The sequence below is a fragment of the Eublepharis macularius genome, chromosome 5 (assembly GCF_028583425.1).
Source record: "Eublepharis macularius isolate TG4126 chromosome 5, MPM_Emac_v1.0, whole genome shotgun sequence".
NCBI lineage: Eukaryota > Metazoa > Chordata > Lepidosauria > Squamata > Eublepharidae > Eublepharis > Eublepharis macularius.
Genome location: NC_072794.1, coordinates 2,798,163 through 2,816,616, shown reverse-complemented (window position 1 = coordinate 2,816,616; position 18,454 = coordinate 2,798,163). Strand labels below are relative to the sequence as shown.

At 48.6% G+C, this 18,454-nt stretch overlaps 1 protein-coding gene across 2 annotated transcripts in view; it reads right to left on the bottom strand.

Annotated features, from left to right (window-relative positions):
* The window catches only part of DPP9 (dipeptidyl peptidase 9), a 42,771-nt gene that overhangs the window by 4,575 nt on the left and 19,742 nt on the right, over nt 1-18,454 (bottom strand). The window contains exons 10-18 of one of the 2 annotated variants that reach the window (XM_054980281.1): nt 17,730-17,830; nt 16,684-16,861; nt 14,323-14,488; nt 14,119-14,198; nt 11,309-11,461; nt 9,996-10,131; nt 8,144-8,289; nt 7,414-7,560; nt 4,813-4,965 (exon numbers count right to left, since the gene is read on the bottom strand). In XM_054980281.1, the coding sequence (XP_054836256.1) occupies nt 4,813-4,965; nt 7,414-7,560; nt 8,144-8,289; nt 9,996-10,131; nt 11,309-11,461; nt 14,119-14,198; nt 14,323-14,488; nt 16,684-16,861; nt 17,730-17,830 (1,260 nt within the window). The remainder of the gene's footprint in view (nt 1-4,812; nt 4,966-7,413; nt 7,561-8,143; nt 8,290-9,995; nt 10,132-11,308; nt 11,462-14,118; nt 14,199-14,322; nt 14,489-16,683; nt 16,862-17,729; nt 17,831-18,454) is intronic. The other variant, XM_054980282.1, reaches the window with a different exon arrangement.

Genomic DNA, 18,454 nt, shown 5'->3' with positions numbered 1-18,454 from the left:
GTCCACTAGGGGAAAACCCCTTGTTGGAGAACTGGATAGAGATATTTCCATTCCATTGACCATTTGTGTTGAGAATGAAACACTCTGCTGAGTGCATCCACCTTGGTATTTTGCACACCCACTATGTGGATAGCGGGCGGAAGTATGTTGTTCTGGATAGCCCACTTCCACAGGGCTGTGGCCTCGGCTGCAAGCGTAAGCAATGCCATTCCTCCTTACTTGTTTAGGTACTATAACACCGTGGTATTGTCGGCATGAATTTGGACTCGTCTGCTGTTTAGAGAACTTGCAAAAGAAGCAAGGGAGTAACAGATCGCTCTAAGCTCTAGGGCATTAATATGCAGCTTTGATTCACCCAAGGACCACGTGCCCTGAATGGAAGGAGTACCACAGTGTCCAGCCCAACCCATGTTAGAGGCATCAGTTGTGATAGAAACAACTGCACAAGGCCTCCCAAAGGGATATCCTTGTGTTAGATTTTTAGGATCAGTCCACCTAAGGACTGACCTAGGAATTGATAACTTACTTTGTTGACTGGTAGTTTTAGGACTGTAATGTCGCACAAACCAATTTTGCAATGGTCTCATTTTGAGTCAGGCAAAAAATATCACACAAGTGGTTGATGCCATGAGGCCCAGAAGAGTCTGTATTAATAATGCAGATGTTGCGATATGAAAAACCATGCCAACATCTGCAATCTTTTTACCCTGTCCTGAGGAAGGAATGCTCTGCCTTATAAAGAGTCTAGAACAGCCTCAATAAACTGAATAGTTTTGGATGGGATGAGAATTGATTTCTCCCAGTTAACCAACAGACCCAGAGCAGGAATGGCTGTCACAGTCATAGGAACGTGTTCACGAAGCAAGTGTGCGGAGTCTGCCACTAAGAGCCAGTCACCTTAGTAAGGATATACGGCGCAGCTGTGTGAGCATAAGAAGGCTACTACCACAGCCATGCACTTAGTGAACATGTGTGGAGCTGGTAGTAGGCCAAACAGTAGAACTGTGTATTCAAATACCTTATATCCACATAGAAAGCATAGATACTTTCTGTAATCTTGATGAATTGATATGTGGAAATAAGTCAATAATGGCAAACCACACATTAGTTTGAAGAACATTGGATAAAGTGAGCATATGAAACTTTTGAAACTGAATGAACTTATTCAAACCCCTTAAATCAAGAATAGGGTGTGTTCCCCTATCCTTCTTTTTGATTAAGAAGTATCTGGAATAACAGAACCAACTTTTTGGACAGCACCTTTATCTAATAAAACTGGAAGACTGTGGAGTGGACTATAGGACAGTTCGGTGGACAGGGAACTGGTTGGAGGACCACGCTCAAAGAGTAGTGGTCAATGGCGTTTCATCAAATTGGAGGGAGGTGTCCAGTGGGGTGCCGCAGGGCTCGGTTTTGGGCCTGGTACTTTTCAATATTTTTATCAATGATCTGGATGAAGGAGTGGAAGGGCTGCTCATTAAATTTGCTGATAATACCAAATTGGGAGCGGTAGCAAACACCCAAGAAGATAGAATTAAAATTCAACAAGACCTGAATACTCTGGAGAAGTGGGCAGCTGTGAATAGGATGCAATTCAACAAAGACAAGTGCACAGTATTACATCTGGGCCACAAAAGTGGGAAGCACAAATACTGGATGGGGGATACACTTCTGGGCAGTAGCACATGTGAAAGGGATCTTGGGGTAAGAGTGGACTGTAAACTAAATATGAGCAGTCAGTGTGATGTGGTGGCAAAAAAGGCTAATTCAATCTTGGGTTGTATCAAAGGGGCCATAGCGTCGAAATCGCAGGAGGTCATAGCCCCTCTCTATACTGCCTTGGTCAGGCCACACCTGGAGTATTGTGTGCAGTTCTGGAGGCCTCACTTCAAAAAGGATGTGGACAAAATCGAGAGGGTGCAGAGGAGAGCGACGAGGATGATCAGGGGTCTGGAAACTGAGCCCTACGAGGAAAGGCTGAGGGCCTTGGGAATGTTTAGTTTGGAGAAGAGGAGGTTGAGGGGGGACATGATTGCTCTCTTTAAATATTTGAAAGGCTGTCATTTGGAGGAGGGCAAAGAGCTGTTCCAGTTGGCAGCAGAGGGTAGGACGCGAAGCAATGGGCTAAAACTACATGCACAAAGGTACCAGCTGGGTATTAAGAAGAACTTTTTCACGGCCCGAGTAGTTCAAAAGTGGAATCAGCTGCCTAGGGAGGTGGTGAGCTCCCCTTCACTGGCAGTTTTCAAGAAGAGGCTGGATGAATACTTGTCAGAGATGCTTTAGGCTGATCCTGCACTGGGCAGGGGGTTGGACTAGATGGTCTGTATGGCCCCTTCCAACTCTATGATTCTATGATAATAACATAAACATTTTCAACTAGAGGAGGTGAACAAAGCCCAGAACCAAAGGGCGGTAGAGAAAGAGTTTTCTGAGAAAAACAATTTATAACCAATTTTAACAATAGACAGGACCCAAGTGCCCGTGGTAATATGTTCCCAGACCAGGAGAAAAGGACTCAATCTGTCCAAGAAGAAGACAGAGGAGGCAGAGTCCTTGGGATCTAGTCAGAACAGAGGTTTCTGTCCCTGAGTAGATGGGTTGGTATTGTTTTCCTCTAGATCTTGACGCCCTTTTAGATGAAAGACGATGGGAGGATGAGTGTGACCCTTGCCCATAAGGCTGGTGGCAATGTTGATATTGATACCTTCCAGATGGCTGTTGGCAAGGCTGCACACTTTGGAAGTGGTTCCTCGGCTGCTGATGCTGTGGGGCAATCACACCCAGGGACTTAGCTGTCTGATGGTTTTTTTTCACCTGAGTTAATGAATCATCATCAAGTAGTAGTGCACCTTCAAAAGGGAAGTCCTCAATGCGACTCTTTTTATCGAAGGGAAGGGCAGCTGATCTCAGCCACGTATGATGTCTCATAACTATGGCAGTCAGCAGTGTGCTTGTCCTCTGTCATTTGCTGTTTTACTAGCCTGATGGCCTCCCCTTGAACCAACTTCACCAGGGCCCTTTGATCATCTGGGAGGTCCTGCATGAAAGCTGAAAGTCTCTCCCACAGATAAGAAATTGTATGAAGCCATTATTGTCTGATAATGGGCAATCCTAAAGTTAAGAGCAGCAGAAGAATAAAGGTCCCACGCTACTGTGTCGAGATTCCTTCCTCCTTCACGGTCAGCCGGTGCCGAAAGAGAACCGTGTCTGTACCTGGCTTGTACTCCCTCCGCCACTAGAGAAGATGGGCGTGGGTGGCTAAACCAGAAAGGGTAATCTTGTTGGTTCGATTTATAATACTTTTCAATGTTCTTTGAAGTTGCAGGGATAGAAGCTGGATCCGGAGTCCCCCACTGCCTTCTCCAGGGAAGGAACAGAAGCTACAGCCGAAGCGACCTCAGAACGTGATTCCATCTCATCTTCCGCTTCTGAGAAATCAGGCAATGGAAGATGGGTTTATTGTGCAGAACCAATGGGTGTCCCTGCTGTGAAGTTGAAGGGGCTACTGGAACCAGCGCTGGATGGGTCAGAACCAAAGGATAGGGTACAGATCCAGGATCTGGAGTTATCGGAACGGAGAGCGATGGCTGCAACGGAGGGAGTACTGGGGCCAACTGAAGCCAACTTAGGAAGTCCTGCTAATTGCTCATGACTCCCATCCCCAGAACCGGTGGCCAAGCTGGAGCGGATTGTACCAGTCGAGCCAGGTGCTGGGTCCACTGCGATAATGATGACTGCTGAGGTGTTGCAAGACGACTAGCAAACAGAACCAGCGCCGGATTCAAAGATGATGATGGGATTGGCAATTCATCCTGAGGTAAGTAATCAGTCTCTTCCTCGTGGAACGGAGGTGTTGGAGGGTCAGAGCTGGGGTGTGTCAGTTCCATGATATCCTCCTCCAAAACAATGGGTGGAGGCAAAGTTGGTGACCGGAGTATGGTACTTCTGGCCGGTATGCTGACTTCTGGCAGTGTCTAGTTTTCGCCTTTGCCTTTTTTGCAGGTGGTCCTGAGGAGGCCCTCTTTATCCGTCCCCCTTCTGAAGGACGTTGTTTCCTCTGTTTCAAAGAGTGAGAGGGCAGCAGATCACTGGTGGTGGAACGGTGATCCGTAGAAGGCGGTTATGGAACCAACAACTGTTTTGTCAGTCCCACAGCTTGCTTGCCAGTCACAACCAAAGACAACTCTTAGTGGGCGAAGGTCATTTTGTGACAGACAGCTTTGCTGCCGGTTTTTGAGAGCCCTGAAACGTTTTTCCCCTAATGCCACTTTAAGTCGGGAAGCTCCGTCACTCTGTGCTTTATGAGTGAACTTTTGACAATGGCGGCAGGCCAAGGCATTGTGACCTCCTCCTAAACATAAAAGGCACGGATCATGTTTGTCTGTGCGAGTCATTTTCATCTCAAACTTTGAACATTTTTTAAACAAAGATTTTGAAGATGTTGAAGACATTTCTGAATGATTCTACGAACTCTTTCACTAACTACGACACCCCACTAACTACAATAGAACCTCTCTCGACGGCAGCGAAAGAAGAACGGAGGGAACATGGGGGGCGCTCAGCCTAGTCACCCCATTTTGGCGGGAAACCCTCTAAGCGTGCACAGCAGAGGCCGAGTACCCCCTTAGACACTCTCTGCTGCCAGCCTGCACAGTCCCAATGTGGGCCTGCACAGAAGAGCAACGACGAACAACAGCTGTTTCATTTGAGGGACCATACAACCAAGCTGCCACACAGACGTGTGGTAAGGACCGAGGCCTTTTCCGTTTGCACGGCACCTTGCTGGCCAAAAGCAGAGCTTCAACTTGCCTTGAAGACGTGGGGCTTACAAATGAGCCCCATTAGGGACAGGAAGCCCCCATAAGACCAGCCGTGGATAGCAACCCGGCTGAGGTCGATAAACCCGTATTTCTCTGCGACGTGATGTAAACCTTCCACTTGGTCCTCGATCTCCACCTGACCCTGGGAGAAGACAGAGGGGAAAAGAGAAACTGGTATCACTCGCTTCGTTTGCGTGCCCACGTGTCCCTCCCCTCCCAGTAGCTATGAGGCCATGTGTTTGGGTAGGGCAGCCATCTGCTGAGCATCAGGTCTGATTCAAAGCAAGCCCCAGGAGATCATTTAGTGACACCCACTGTTGCACAGTGGTTAAGTGGTTGGACTTATTACAGAACTGGTGTTTTCTGTTTTCAATTTCTATTTTTCCCTGTCTCTCAGACATCAAATAGCGGGAGATGCATACACGTCACATAGGGTGCAGTTCTTCACAGTGTTCTCTCTCTCTCTCTCTCTCTCTCTCTCTCTCTCTCTCTCTCTCTCATATATATATTCACAGTTTTGCTTGGCCAAAAGATTTATACTTTTATATTTCATAAACAGGCTAAATAGCACAATTTTATATACTATATACAAAGTCCTAAATGATGCAGTTTAGATCGCTAAAGTAAAGTAAGTTTAGAGTCGCTAAGAAACATCCTTCAGAGCGAGCGAGTCAGAGCAGGATCTGGGAAACTGAGGCTCGAATCCCTGCCCTGTGACCCTGGGCCAGCCATGCCTTCTCGGCCTAACCTCCCTCTCAGAGTTGTTGTGAGGATAAAACAGAAGAGAGAAGAACAACATAAGCTGCTTTGGGTTTCCGTTGAGGAGAAAGGCATGGTACGAATGAAGTAAACTAACCCCATCTCCCCATGACTTTAACATTTCCCAAAAGCCAAGAACGTAACCCATGTAATAGAATCATAAAGCTGGAAGGGATCCCAGGGGTCATCTAGTCTAATACGCTGCACAATGAAGGAAATTCACCACTACCTGCCCCCACTGTGAGCCCTGCTCAATGCCCAGAGAAAGGCACACACACACACACACCCTCCAGGGTCCCCAGCCCATCTGGTCTGGAGGAAAATTCCTTCCCGACCCCAAAGTGGCGACTGGAGTTACCTTGGGCACCTAAGAAAGGGCCATGAGAGACCAGACAGGCCCATCTTTTTTCTGTCCTCCCTCTCCATCTGCCTAAGTGTGTATTGAGTCATGGAATCAGCGTTGCTGATAGATGGCCATTCAGTCTCTGCTTAAAAAACCTCCAAAGAAGGAGAGACGACCACGTCCCGAGGAAGCCTGTTCTGTTGAGGAACTGTTCTGTCAGGAAGCTCTTCCTAATGTTTAGCCAAAAACTCTTTTGGCTTAATTTTAATTCACTGGTTCTGGTCTGACCCTCAGAAGGAAAAGAAAACAACTCTGCTCCATCCTCTTATGTGACAGCCCTTCAAGTACTTGAAGATGGCTGTCATATCACCTCTCAGTCGTCTCCTCTCCAGGCTAAACATTCCAAGCTCCTTCAACCTTTCCTCATAGGATTTGGTCTCCAGACCCCTCACCATCTTTGTTGCCCTCCTTTGGGCATGTTCCAGCTTGTCAAAATCCTTCTTCAACTGTGGTGCCCTAAACAGTATTCCAAGTGAGATTTAACCAGACCAAAGTGGTATCATGTGATACCACTTTACATCATGTGATATGAAGACTGTACTTCAGTTGATGCAGCCCAAAACGGAATTCGCCTTTTAGCTGACTCATCACACTGCAGACTCATGTTCAGTGAATGGTCTACTAAGACCCTGAAATCCTTTTCACACGTACTACAGCCAAGACAAGTCTAATCCATCCAATAATTATGCATTTGATTTTTTTCTGCCTAAATGCAGAACTTTACATTTGTCTGCTGAAATTCATTTTATTAGTTTTAGCCCAGTTTTCCAGCCTGTCAAGATTATCCTGAATCTTGATTTTATCTTCTACTGTATTAGCTACCTCACCCAATCATGATAAACTATGTCCACAGCATTCCCGATCCAAAAAAGTAGTAACTCTCTAAAAAAGGAGATAAGGCTAGTCTGACATGATGTTCTTGAGGTACTTGAGCTGGCTCTGGGTAACCAGTTTTCTTTTCTAAAAGTTCAAGGACTGACTGCTTGAGGATTTGTTCTAAAACCGTCTGTTCGTTCGCTTGCTCCCTCCCTCCATGTATGTACGTTATGTCAAGCTGACAGGTTGGTAGTTCCCTGGATCCTCCTTTTTCTCCTTCTTGAAGATGGAAACAACATTTACCCAATCTTCTGGTACCTCACCTGTTCTCCAGGAATTCTCAAAGACTGTAAACAGAGGCTCCAAGCTTACATCAGCAAGTTCCCTAGAACTCATCAGGACAGCCAAAATTTTGGCCTGATGGGAGAGTTCTGGGGGAACTCAAAAGTGCACTCTTATGCGCGCTTGGGTTGGTCCTAATAAAAGGTATTTCATGGACTGCATTCCTGTTTTTTAAATTTTTCTTTTGGACAACACAACTATATAACACTGTTCTTTCAGCAACTTGTCTATGATGTTGAGCCTCAAAGACACACCAGATCAAAGACTTACCATCTGATTCTTAAGAGCCCCTTCAAATTTAAGGCCTCTCTGGCAAGATCCTCGCCCATCAATTACCACCACAGCATAGCCCAGGGATGCCAGCGTGTTTAGCCTCAGGTACTTGATGCCTTTGAAGGAGTTATTCACTAACTGGACCTACACAGTGGGGAGAAGGAGGGAGAGAGCACTCAAAAGCGGCGTTAACCCCAGCGGTAGCATGGGACCCATGCGTGCACACGGCAGGAAGACACACGATACCACGGTTCATGCAACAGGAAGGAGGGAGATCCAGAATTCTGGATGTTCCTGAGCTGAGGAGTCCTCTCCACCTCTGAGTGACCCCTCCTGAGCAGGAATGTAAGGAGAGGCAGGTGGGGTGACATCCTCGTCCCCTGCACATGCAAGGCAGCAGCAGGTCCTTCCCAAAAGCAGGGAGGGAAAGGGAAATCTGTTTACAACTCGGCAGGCGGAGCACCGAGAGCTGTGGCTGGGAGACCACTGCTCTAAACACATCAAAGGACGTGGCTAAATTGCAACGTGCGAACGTGCAGATACTCACACACAGGAGCGGCTGCCGGGGACTGGCTGCCTCTTCCGCAGTCCAGTGTGCACCACAAGGGCCCCCTCCCCACCCCGGCCTCGGTGCCTTAAGCATCAAAGCCAGGCTATCCCGCAGCCTGGCCAGCTCCCGATGCCGCCTGTTCTGGCAAGGCACTGTCTCCCCACCCCGGCCCTCTACCTGAGGCCCGCCGTACACAAACAGCACGGTGGGGTGCTTCTTCCCAGGCTGGAGGCTGTGGGGCTTGTACACCATCCCGTACAGCTCGACGTCTGACTGGGTGCGGAAGTGAAAGATCTCAGGGGGGATGTAATCAGCAGGACAGCCTGCAAGAAACCCCCCCAAGGAGGAGAGAAGAGAGAGCCTTCCTAGAGTATTTATTTAACTTACCTAAGAAGAAAATCAAACCCTTTCAATTAATTGCAGGAAGGAAAATGCAAGTTGGCCAAACAATCTAGAAAAATCCAGATGCCTAGTGAAAGCAGCCGCCGCTGTGCAGGACAGCTGACCAATGAAAATGGGTCACAGAGTCAGCAGGCACTGTAGAGGCCATCCGGTCTAACTTCCCTTCTCAAACCATGACTGAAACATTCATGGCGGGGGCTGGGGAGAGCCCACCACCTCCCCAGCTAGTCAGGCCCATTGTTAAAGTGCTGCTACAGCATTCCAAAAGTTTCTCCTAACATTCCAATGACACCTCCTGGAAGCCCTTTGCTCTCTGCCACATGTAGCCCTCAGACAGCTGAAGAATGCAATCAGTTCTCCCCACTGTCCCTCTCTTGCAGTTCCTTCAGTCTTTCCTTGTAGGTCTTGCTCCCAGAGTTTTGACCACCTGAACCTATTCTATGCTTTCCTGAAGTGTGGCCCCACCCCAAACAAGGCTCAAGATGAAGCCTAATTAGCCCAAAGTAGATTCCTTTTCAGGGCCTGAGCTCAAGATTTCTGTTAGTGTAGCGTCCAATCATTTTGGGCATTCTTTGCCGCTGAAAGAGTATTGCCACATACACTTGTCAAAAGGAATGTGTCTTTTAGGAAGACCTGCATTTAAGTTGACTCTACAGTAGAAAGAAAATTCTGGGAACTGTAAAGAGGGTCCTGAGAACTCCCTAGCCTTTCACAGAGCCACACCCTTGGGGGAACTCTAAGGCTCTTAAAAGGGGCTGGGAAACATAGTTTACACTGAGCAGAGGCACAATGGGGTAAAAGTGCTCCCTCCACATTCAAGGCAGCCCCGGTGTTCCTCACTCCCCCCTCCCCCCCAAAGCCATTCCCCAGTATCATTTGGCAGTGGCTGTGTCAACAACTTTGGCTGCATTATGAGAAGACTGGAAAAGACAAAAATCACTGAAAAAGAAAATAATGCTAGGAAGACTGAAGAAGACAATAATGCTAGGAAAAGATGAAGGCAGTAGGAAAGGAAGAAGACCCAACATGGGGTGGATTGACTCAGTAAAGGAAACTACAGTCTTCAGTTTGCAAGACCTGAGCAGGGCTGTTAATGAGAAGACGTTGTTGGAAGTTGTTAATTTATGGGGTCGCCATAAGTCGGAAGCGACCTGATGACACATAACACATCAACAACTCTGTCCCATCAGGCAGCAGAATCACTGCAATGCAGACTGGCTGTGGTGTTGATACCACCTTTCCCCCCCTAAGTCTGTCCCCTCTTCCTGTAAAATGGTGAAACGATCATGCAGCCAATGAGTTGTGGCCTCATGATGACATCAGCTCTATTTGCCCTCGGTGACATCATCATATTGCCAAATCTTATTGGCTCATCATTTACTTCCTTATTTCTAGGAAGAGGAGATAAATTTGAGAGAAGGAAATGGTTAAGACAATGCAACACCTCATCAATTGGGAAGGCAAGCCAGCAGGAAAGAGGCACCAGCGAAGGGTCAAGGGCTGCTGCACCCCCCAAAGCCCCCTTTACTACCAAACCTGCACAGAATAGTCAACCCAACCCTAATTTTCAGCATGGCCTTTGGGAAATCCAACACAGCCAAGGTGAGAAAGAGAAAGAGAGACTCACTGGCTGCCTCCATCATACTGGCCCAGAATTTCGGCTGCTTGTGGAGAGGGTCGTCCTCTGGACCACTGAGCTTGTAAACATGCACACAGGGAGGAGTGCTGACACTGCTGTAGTGGCTGATGAACATGTCGAAATTCTGCAGGAGAATAGCAGCCGGCTTAGTGGTGAGTATCACTCCACCCCACGGATCTAACCCTCCTCCAACTTAACAGGTTCTTCCTTTAATGGAACAGTTGCCAGCTGGAGGGAAGCTCTTAGGCTGAAGAAAGCATCACACTTTACTCAGGAGAGTGGTAGGACAGGGGCAGGGTTCACCACATCAGCTACCAAGTGCATGTTTAATCCCATCCTTCCCCCAATGAGCACAGGCTGGCACACCTGGTTCTCCCTTCTTGCTCTTTTATCCTCCAAAAAGCACTACAAGTTAGTTGGGTTGAGAGCGCACAACTGGCCCAAGGTCACCCAGGCAGCTTCATGGTGACACACGCCATGCTCTCCCTGATCTTAGGCCAACCTTCCAACTGTTACATCTGCTCTAGCTCTAGATCTGGAGGAAGGTGACCTCCTACCTCCTAATGAGCCAATGCTGTTTAACTGCCCTCTTGCTGTCAGATGTTTCTTCCTTTGACCCCATGCATCACTAAAAATGAAGTCTTCAGTTTTGCCAGCACAACACTTACACCCTTTTCCTGCACTTTTCCTCTCTTTCTTACAATGGACTTATCTGCTCCAATGACCGCTGGGAGCAGAGCTTTATGTTTTCAAAGGGAGAGCTGCCATTGCTTGCTTCTCCATACACACAACTGTTTGGTCCCACCTGACAGCCATTGCTTTGCACACAGCACCGACTAACCTAAATGAAGCCTCTGCTTCTAGGCCGCAGGAGAGTTTACAGGAATCTGGAAAACTTGCTCACCATGCTAGGACTTTTACACTGGTTCTATTAAAAAGCATTCCATTGGTTTAATGTTCATCTACAAAATACCCTCTACATAGGTAACACTATATGAAGAAAACATGACTGCTACCCCTTCATGACTCAAAAAAAAGGGGGGGGGGAAGCAAAATTCTAATCTTCACAGTTTTATAGAAATCACCGCCATTTTTTCCCTGAGAGCCTACTCATAATAAAACTAACTGAACATTTAAAAGCACTGTACAAATGACACAAAAACTCTCATGTATATTGTTGTAATGGGGGATTTTTTTTAATAAGGTCTGAAGGTTTGGATTTCCTTTGGGAAAACGACCCAGAATTGGCAGAAATATGGCCCAAAAATGGTAGAATGCTTGCCCTGGATGAAAGAACAGACCTGACTCATGGAACAGCTGTGAGAGAAGCCCAGGGAGGTGAGCCGTACGATCTCCCCGGGAGTCTCGTAACTGACAACATAGAGGTGATGTTCCAGAGGGGTGTCCTTTGTGCCCTGGAAGTAAACAAGCTTCGTTTCTTCATTCACCCAAATCTGCAACAGAGAAGAACTTTGCTCGATTCTGAGACAACAGGCAAGCTCCACCAAGACGCAGGGGCTTGTGATGGGAAGGGGGGAGGCATGATGCTGTACGAAGGCTGAAAACATCCTTTATGCCAGAAGGAGTCTTTAAGGGATACAGAAAGGCTGAACACTTAGCTGAGTGGCATGGCAGGGGATAACCCACTGCGCTTCGGATTGATCAAACTGTACAATCAACGCCTTGGATCTCTTTGCATATGTTGCCAGCTGGATTTTATTACAACAGGTGAGAATAGGGCTAAGCTTGTGTGTTTATGCATAGACTTTCAGCCTATTTGAAATGTTAAGCCAACCTCCCGCCCTGCACAGTTGGCTTCGAGGGGGGGGGAGTAGTAACATAAATAAAATAACAACAATACAATTTAACACCAAAAATCCCCCAAAAGCCAACACAAAGAAAAATCACTGGTCCTGTAACACACAGAGGACTGGCTGGACTATTACCAATTCTCTTTGGAGATATTTATTTTTAAAATCAGTTTGTTTCTACCATTAGCTACCTTGAGCTAATCTTACTATATAATTGAGTTAAGTGTATTTCAGACAACTCACTTTATACCCTGGTGCACCACCAGAGGGTGCTGCCACGGAGGAAAACCTAGGCAAGGTACCATGTCCCTCCAGAAGACGTGCCATGGTGGGAAGCCCAGGCCGGGAGCAGGATGGGAGCAGGTGGCAATGCCCACCTCCCGCTTTCACCCAGCTGGTATTAGGAGTGAGGCAGGTGGCAATGCCCACCCACCACCCAACTTAACCCAGCTGATATTAGGAGTGGAGCAGGTGGTAATGCCCATCCCCATCTTAACACAGCTGGTATTAGGAGTGGAGCAGGTGGTAATGCCCACCCCCTGCTTTCACCCAGCTGGTATTAGGAGCAGAGCAGGTGGCAATGCCCATCCCCATCTTAACACAGCTGGTATTAGGAGCAGAGCAGGTGGCAATGCCCATCCCCATCTTAACACAGCTGGTATTAGGAGTGGAGCAGGTGGTAATGCCCACCCCCTGCTTTCACCCAGCTGGTATTAGGAACAGAGCAGGTGGCAATGCCCATCCCCATCTTAACACAGCTGGTATTAGGAGCGGAGCAGGTGGCAATGCACCCCCCCCCCCTTTGAACCAGTTGGGATCATGACCGGAGCAGTTGGCAATATTTGCCCCCCGGCCTTAACCCAGCTGGTATTAGGAGCGGAGCAGATGAAAATGCCCACCCCCTCATTTTAACCCAGCTGGTATTGGGAGCGGAGCAGGGGGCAATGCCTGCCCCCTGCTGTAACCCAGCTGATATTAGGAGTGGAGTGGATGGCAATGCCCATCCTGAACCTTAACCCAGCTGGTATTAGGAGTGGAGCAGATGGCAATGCTGTCCCCTGCCTTAACCCAGCTGGTATTAGGAGCGAAGTGGATGGCAATGCCCATCCCGAACCTTAACCCAGCTGGTATTAGTAGCAGAGCATTTGGCAATGCCCACCCCCACCTTAACCCAGCTGGTATTAGGAGCGGCGTAGCTGGCAATGCTCTCCCTCTGCCTTAATCCAGCTGGTATTAGGAGCAGAGCAGGTGGCAATGCCCACCACCCGCCTTAACACAGCTGGTAGAGCAGGTGGAATTTCCCCTCACCCCTTAATAGAGCTGTTATTAGGAGCAGAGTAGGTGGCAATGCCACTCCTGACCTTAACCCAGCTGGTATTATCAATGGAGCACTTGGCAATGCCCACCCACCCCATCATCCAGCTAGGATCAGAAGCAGAGCAGGTGGCTTTGCCCACCCACTGCCTTAACCCAGCAGGTATTAGGAGCGGAGCAGGTGGCAATGCCCCCCCTTAACTCAGCTGGGAACAGGAGCAGATCAGATGGCAATGCCCTCCCCTGATTTAACCCATTTGGGATCAGAAGCGGAGCAGGTGGCAATGCCCTTCTTCCCTTCACCCAGCTGGGATAAGGAGCAGAGCAGGTGGCAATGCCCGCCCTCTTCAAACTACCGGAATAAACCACTGAGCAGGTGGCAATGCCCATCCCATCTTCACCCTGCTGGAGTCAGGAGCCAAGCATGCAGCAATGCCTGCCTCCCCCTTCAACCTGCCAGAATCAGGAGCAGAGCAGGTGGCAATGCCCACACCCCCTTCACCCAGCTGGGATCAGGAGCAGAGTAGGTAGTAAAGCCCACCGCCCACCTTCACCTGTCAGGATCAACTGTGGAGCGGGAAGCAATGCCTCTTCCTTCACCCAGCAGGGAGCAGGTAGTAATGCTCACCCCCCTTCACCCAGCTGGGATCAGGCTCAGAGCAGGCGGCAATGCCTGCCCCCCCCTTCACCCAGCCGTAGTCAGGTGCAGAACAGGAGGCAATTCCCCCCTTTACCCAGAATGCATCACACATGGAGCAGGTAGCAAAGCCCACCACCCCTTCACATGGCCAAGGTCAGGCAGATCAGGCGTGGAGCAGATGACAATGCCCACCCCCTCCTTCACCAGCTGGAATCAGTGACGGAGGAGGAGCGAATGCCTGCCTGCCCGCCCTCCCGTTTCTAGAGCCCATTGTATTTTTTCCCCCACAACAGGCTTTGTTGCTAGTGGGTAATAATGACCACACACAGCCCTAGCTGTCTCGTACCTTGGATCCATGCCTGGCCAGAACTTCCCATTCGCCACTGGTTAGGGCGATCTCTTCTTTGATCGGGCATGTGAAGTCCCCTGAAAAAGAGAAGGACCAGGAACTAGAGGCCAAACGTCGGGCCAGTTTGCAGGGAGTTCCTAAGGAGCAAGGCTGCATGCGGCAGGATGGGTGGTGTAGAGAGAGGCGGGTCTTGGATCTCACCTTTGCTAGCGATGTAGGGCTGGGTCCAATCATAGCTGCCCCTCTTGAGGATGGCCGTGACCCTGTACAGATGGCAGAACCCCGTCTTGCATTCATTGGCTCGGATGAAGCGGAGCTCCTCTTCCTCCTCATCTCGCTGGCAGAAAGGGTAAAAGATGTCATGGACCTATCAAGGAGAGAGAAGGGGGAGCGGATGAGTGTGCAGCAACAGGAAGAACGGGGTGGTGCGGAGACCACAAAACAATGGAGCAGGGGAGCCCCCCACCCCCCCCACATCAGTGCTCAGCGGCAGGCCAGACACCCTTCATCACGTGGGAGAGGTCTGCTACGTGTCCTACCTTTTAGGGTTATGGTTTGTAATTTAAAATAAGAGCCAGGAAATGGCAGGCATCACACATCCAAGAATAAAGCCCATTCCTCAGTTTCGTAAGTCCAGTCTGAGTATTACCTACCAGGGGGGTGAACCACTCAAAAAATCTGGGAAATCTGGATCCAGGTTTCAGGGCTCCCCCCCCCCCCCGCAAAATCCGGGATTCCTAAAACCCAGAAACGATTATTTGATCTGGTTAAGACAGATCAGAGAATTCCAGCTCTATTTGGCCATTTTTCCCTGTGGGGAAAACTATCTGGGGGCTAGCCAGGGGGCTGGGGGAGATATTTTTGAAGCAAAATTTGCAGGGAACCTACTCATGACTGTCCTCTAAAGACCACCCAAGTTTCAGGAAGGTTGGACCCCGGAATCCAATTCTATGGGCCCCTGGAAAATGTGCCCCTAACCACTCTCCATTGGTTCCTATGGGGGAAACATTTCCAAGCTGGCTCTCAGGCAGAAACACACAGGGGCAAAGACTACCAGAGTCCAAAGGAACACTCCCAAATTGAACCTCAACCACGAAAATGCCCAACAGAACTAAACTGAAGTCCACCCCAAACCAAAGCGCCCCCTAGACAGGCAGTCCAGCCACTCTTCATTGTTTCTTTGGGGGGAAACATTTCCAAGCAGGCTCTCAGGCAGAAACACACAGGGACTGCCGGTGGCCAAAGGTACATTCCCAAATGCAAGAGGAAGCCCACTTGAAGCAAGGGAATGGATGAAATCCCCCCAGAACCAAAGTGAATCAAGGGGGCCAACATCAAACCAGAGAATCAAGTCAAAACAGAGAATTCCACCCAAACCCAAACTCAAGCAAGGGACACTGCTGCAACTTAGCACAACTGAATCAATGTCACTCTCAGACACGAGACAGACAAGGAGAGCTTCTGCACAGATCGGCCACTCATTCCCCCAACCCTGCCTCAATCCCTCTTCCTTCTGCCTCACTCCCCCCCTCCTTCCACCCCTCCCTTCTTGGGAAAAAAGGGGGAGAAGCCCAGGAAGGAGCCAGCCAGCAGCTGAAGTCACGTTTCCTGGATTTACTCAGATTTATTCGTGGGTCTGGATCCAGGTTCCCAGATCAAATGTGGGATTCTCTCATTTGATTTGGGAAAGATGGATTTAGCTGGATTGGCAAAAATACAGATTTCGAACTGCACATCCCTACTATTCACAGTGGCTTCTAGGCTTGCAAACAGATGCCTTCTTTTTAAATGGCTGGATTGAGCCTTGGCTTCTGCTTGTGCGTGCTCTGTGGTGCGCTCTGCCCCTCCCAACTGATCAGAGAAGCTGGCCTTTTAAAATTTACTTGGAACATTTGTGCTGCCTATTCACTTAAATAACAATATGCCAGCTTACATTTAAGACACACACACGAACAAACACTCCTGGCAAAAATATCCTCACAATATCACTGACAGTTAAGAGTGGGAGATCAAGTTTTAAAATGTCTTCTGGAATTTAAAAAAATGTCTTTGGCATTGGAAGGCCTCCGCATACATTCCTGCGAAGCAAACTTTAGTCACTGGGGTTTCCGTAGCGAAGCCTCTTGGGCTGATCTAAAAGCACGGGTAAAGGCAGAGGCGGGCCTGCACACTGGAGCTCTGTTGCAGCTTGTAAAACTGCCCTGTTTATTGGCTGCATTTGTACCCTGCCTTTCTCCCCAATGGGAACGCCAAACAGCTCACACCGTTCTCCTCCCCTCCATCTGATCCTCACAACCACCATGAGAAGTAGGTTGGGCTGAGAGTGCGTGAACAGCCTAAGCAAGTTTTCATGGGGGGCGGGGGGGATTGAACCTGGGTCTCCCAGATCCTAGTACGACCCTGTGACTGTGACACCGCGCTGGTTCTCAAGTTGATGCCTTTGGACCAGAGCCCCTTGTGCACACTGATCACTCATCCCCCACCATTTAGCCATACAGCCCGTCCCCTCAAACACCCTCTGGATTTGCAAGAGGAGGCTTCGCGTTTGTTCTCAGCCCTTACGTTGATCCACACGTCGGTGACTTCCTCATAGATGATGAAGGGCTGGGCGTTTTCAGGCACAGCTTTGGCAAATTCCAGGCGCTGCTCCTCGCTTTCTGGGACTGGGATGAAGAGTGCGGAGGGAAGAAGGACGAGCTGGAGTTGCTGCTGAGGTCTGTCCAGGAACATGGCCCATGCGCTGAGCAAAGGGGGGGGCAGAGCAAGCACAACTGAGGCTGTGGGAATAGAAACTGGGCCAGAAAATAATTCCAGAGGGGCAGCCACATTAGTGTGCTGAACCTGAACAACACAGGAGCCTTGTGACTAGCACAACTTTACTCTGGCATCAGATCCTGCAGGCCACTTCTTCAGATGTTATGAGTGGACCCCTCATGAGGCAGGAGACTTTATATAGAAGAATGAAGCGAACAAAACTGCAGGGTCAAGAGGCAGGAAGACCAGGGGGAAATGGCATTACAGAGAGCTCAAATACAACCCGAACCAACCACTGGTTTTGCTAGATTTGTTAACACCTGCAACGGCCATGGAGTCCCCCAGGTAGATAGTTATCAGCCATGCTGCTTTTGCAGGGGCAGGGGTGATGGCACATTACTGGGCCAGGGGGGAGATAATCCTGGGGCTGAGAGATCCTTAAAAGAATGGCTGAGACTTAAAGGGAAGGCAAAGGAAGATGTCATTACCCTAAACGGACTTGGGTGATATAAACCGCAGATAAATGTATCTTAAAATGTCTTAATATGCTTCTAGAGGACTAAAAAGAACCTGTTTTCCTTCTTGCTCCGTTATTCCACATGGCCTGGGCCCAGAGCCCATCAAAGTGAGACAGAAAGCCCTAGCGTTGGTTCAGTCCAATTGTGGGGGAGGGGGAGGGGGGAGACACAGTTCCTGCAGTTTCTTGCTGGAGTCTCCCTTGGAAGTTCCCTTGTTGAAGAATGGTAACTTTCAGATTAGCGATGACATCCAAGGAGACAGAAATATTCCCACTAGTACTCCATAGATACTGGGGGTTCAGGCACAGGCGCACACACAGCAGAAAATGTACTTACTATTTCCCATCCCGGGTCCAACCAGCCCGCGCAATGTACTCCACCCGTGGAAACATCGTAGCAAACGGGTGCACCAGTTCCTTGTCTTGGGCACAGATAATCTTTAAAAACCCGCAGAAAAAAATATTTTTCAAAGAATGCAAGCAGGCCAATGTGTACTTCCACAAAAAACAAAGACATTTAAATCACTGTTATGTCCATAAAAACTCAAAGTCTCGGCCAAGAAAAGTGATGATTAAAATGTACATCTTTTTCTTATTTTGAAATTGGTTCCACATTTGGCATAGTTTCTTCTAGCTTGATGAAAGAGAGAGGCTACAGCTCCAACTGTAACTCCTCTGTATCTTATACAACGATCCCTCTTGCATCACAGTGGAACATGCACTCCACACTCACAAGGTCTAGAAACCTGGTTTGTAAAACAAGTCAAAATGCTACAGGATCCTTCAGAAAAACCTCCCAGCCACTGTAAAACTCAAAAGGTAAAATGGCCGGGGTAATATTTGCAAACAGCATGTAAGTGAGATGAACACACAACTATGACATCCTCAAACAAATTCAGATAATTTTTAAAACTCGTGTACTTTGTTTGCCACTGATGGTGTAAAACTAGCTAAGGGCTAATGGAAGTCATCCATTTTTCCACAAAGGGCTCTGGAAAAATAGTGGCTAAGGAAATGAATTGCCACAAGAGGTGACTGTGGCCAACGGTTTACGTGAGTTTT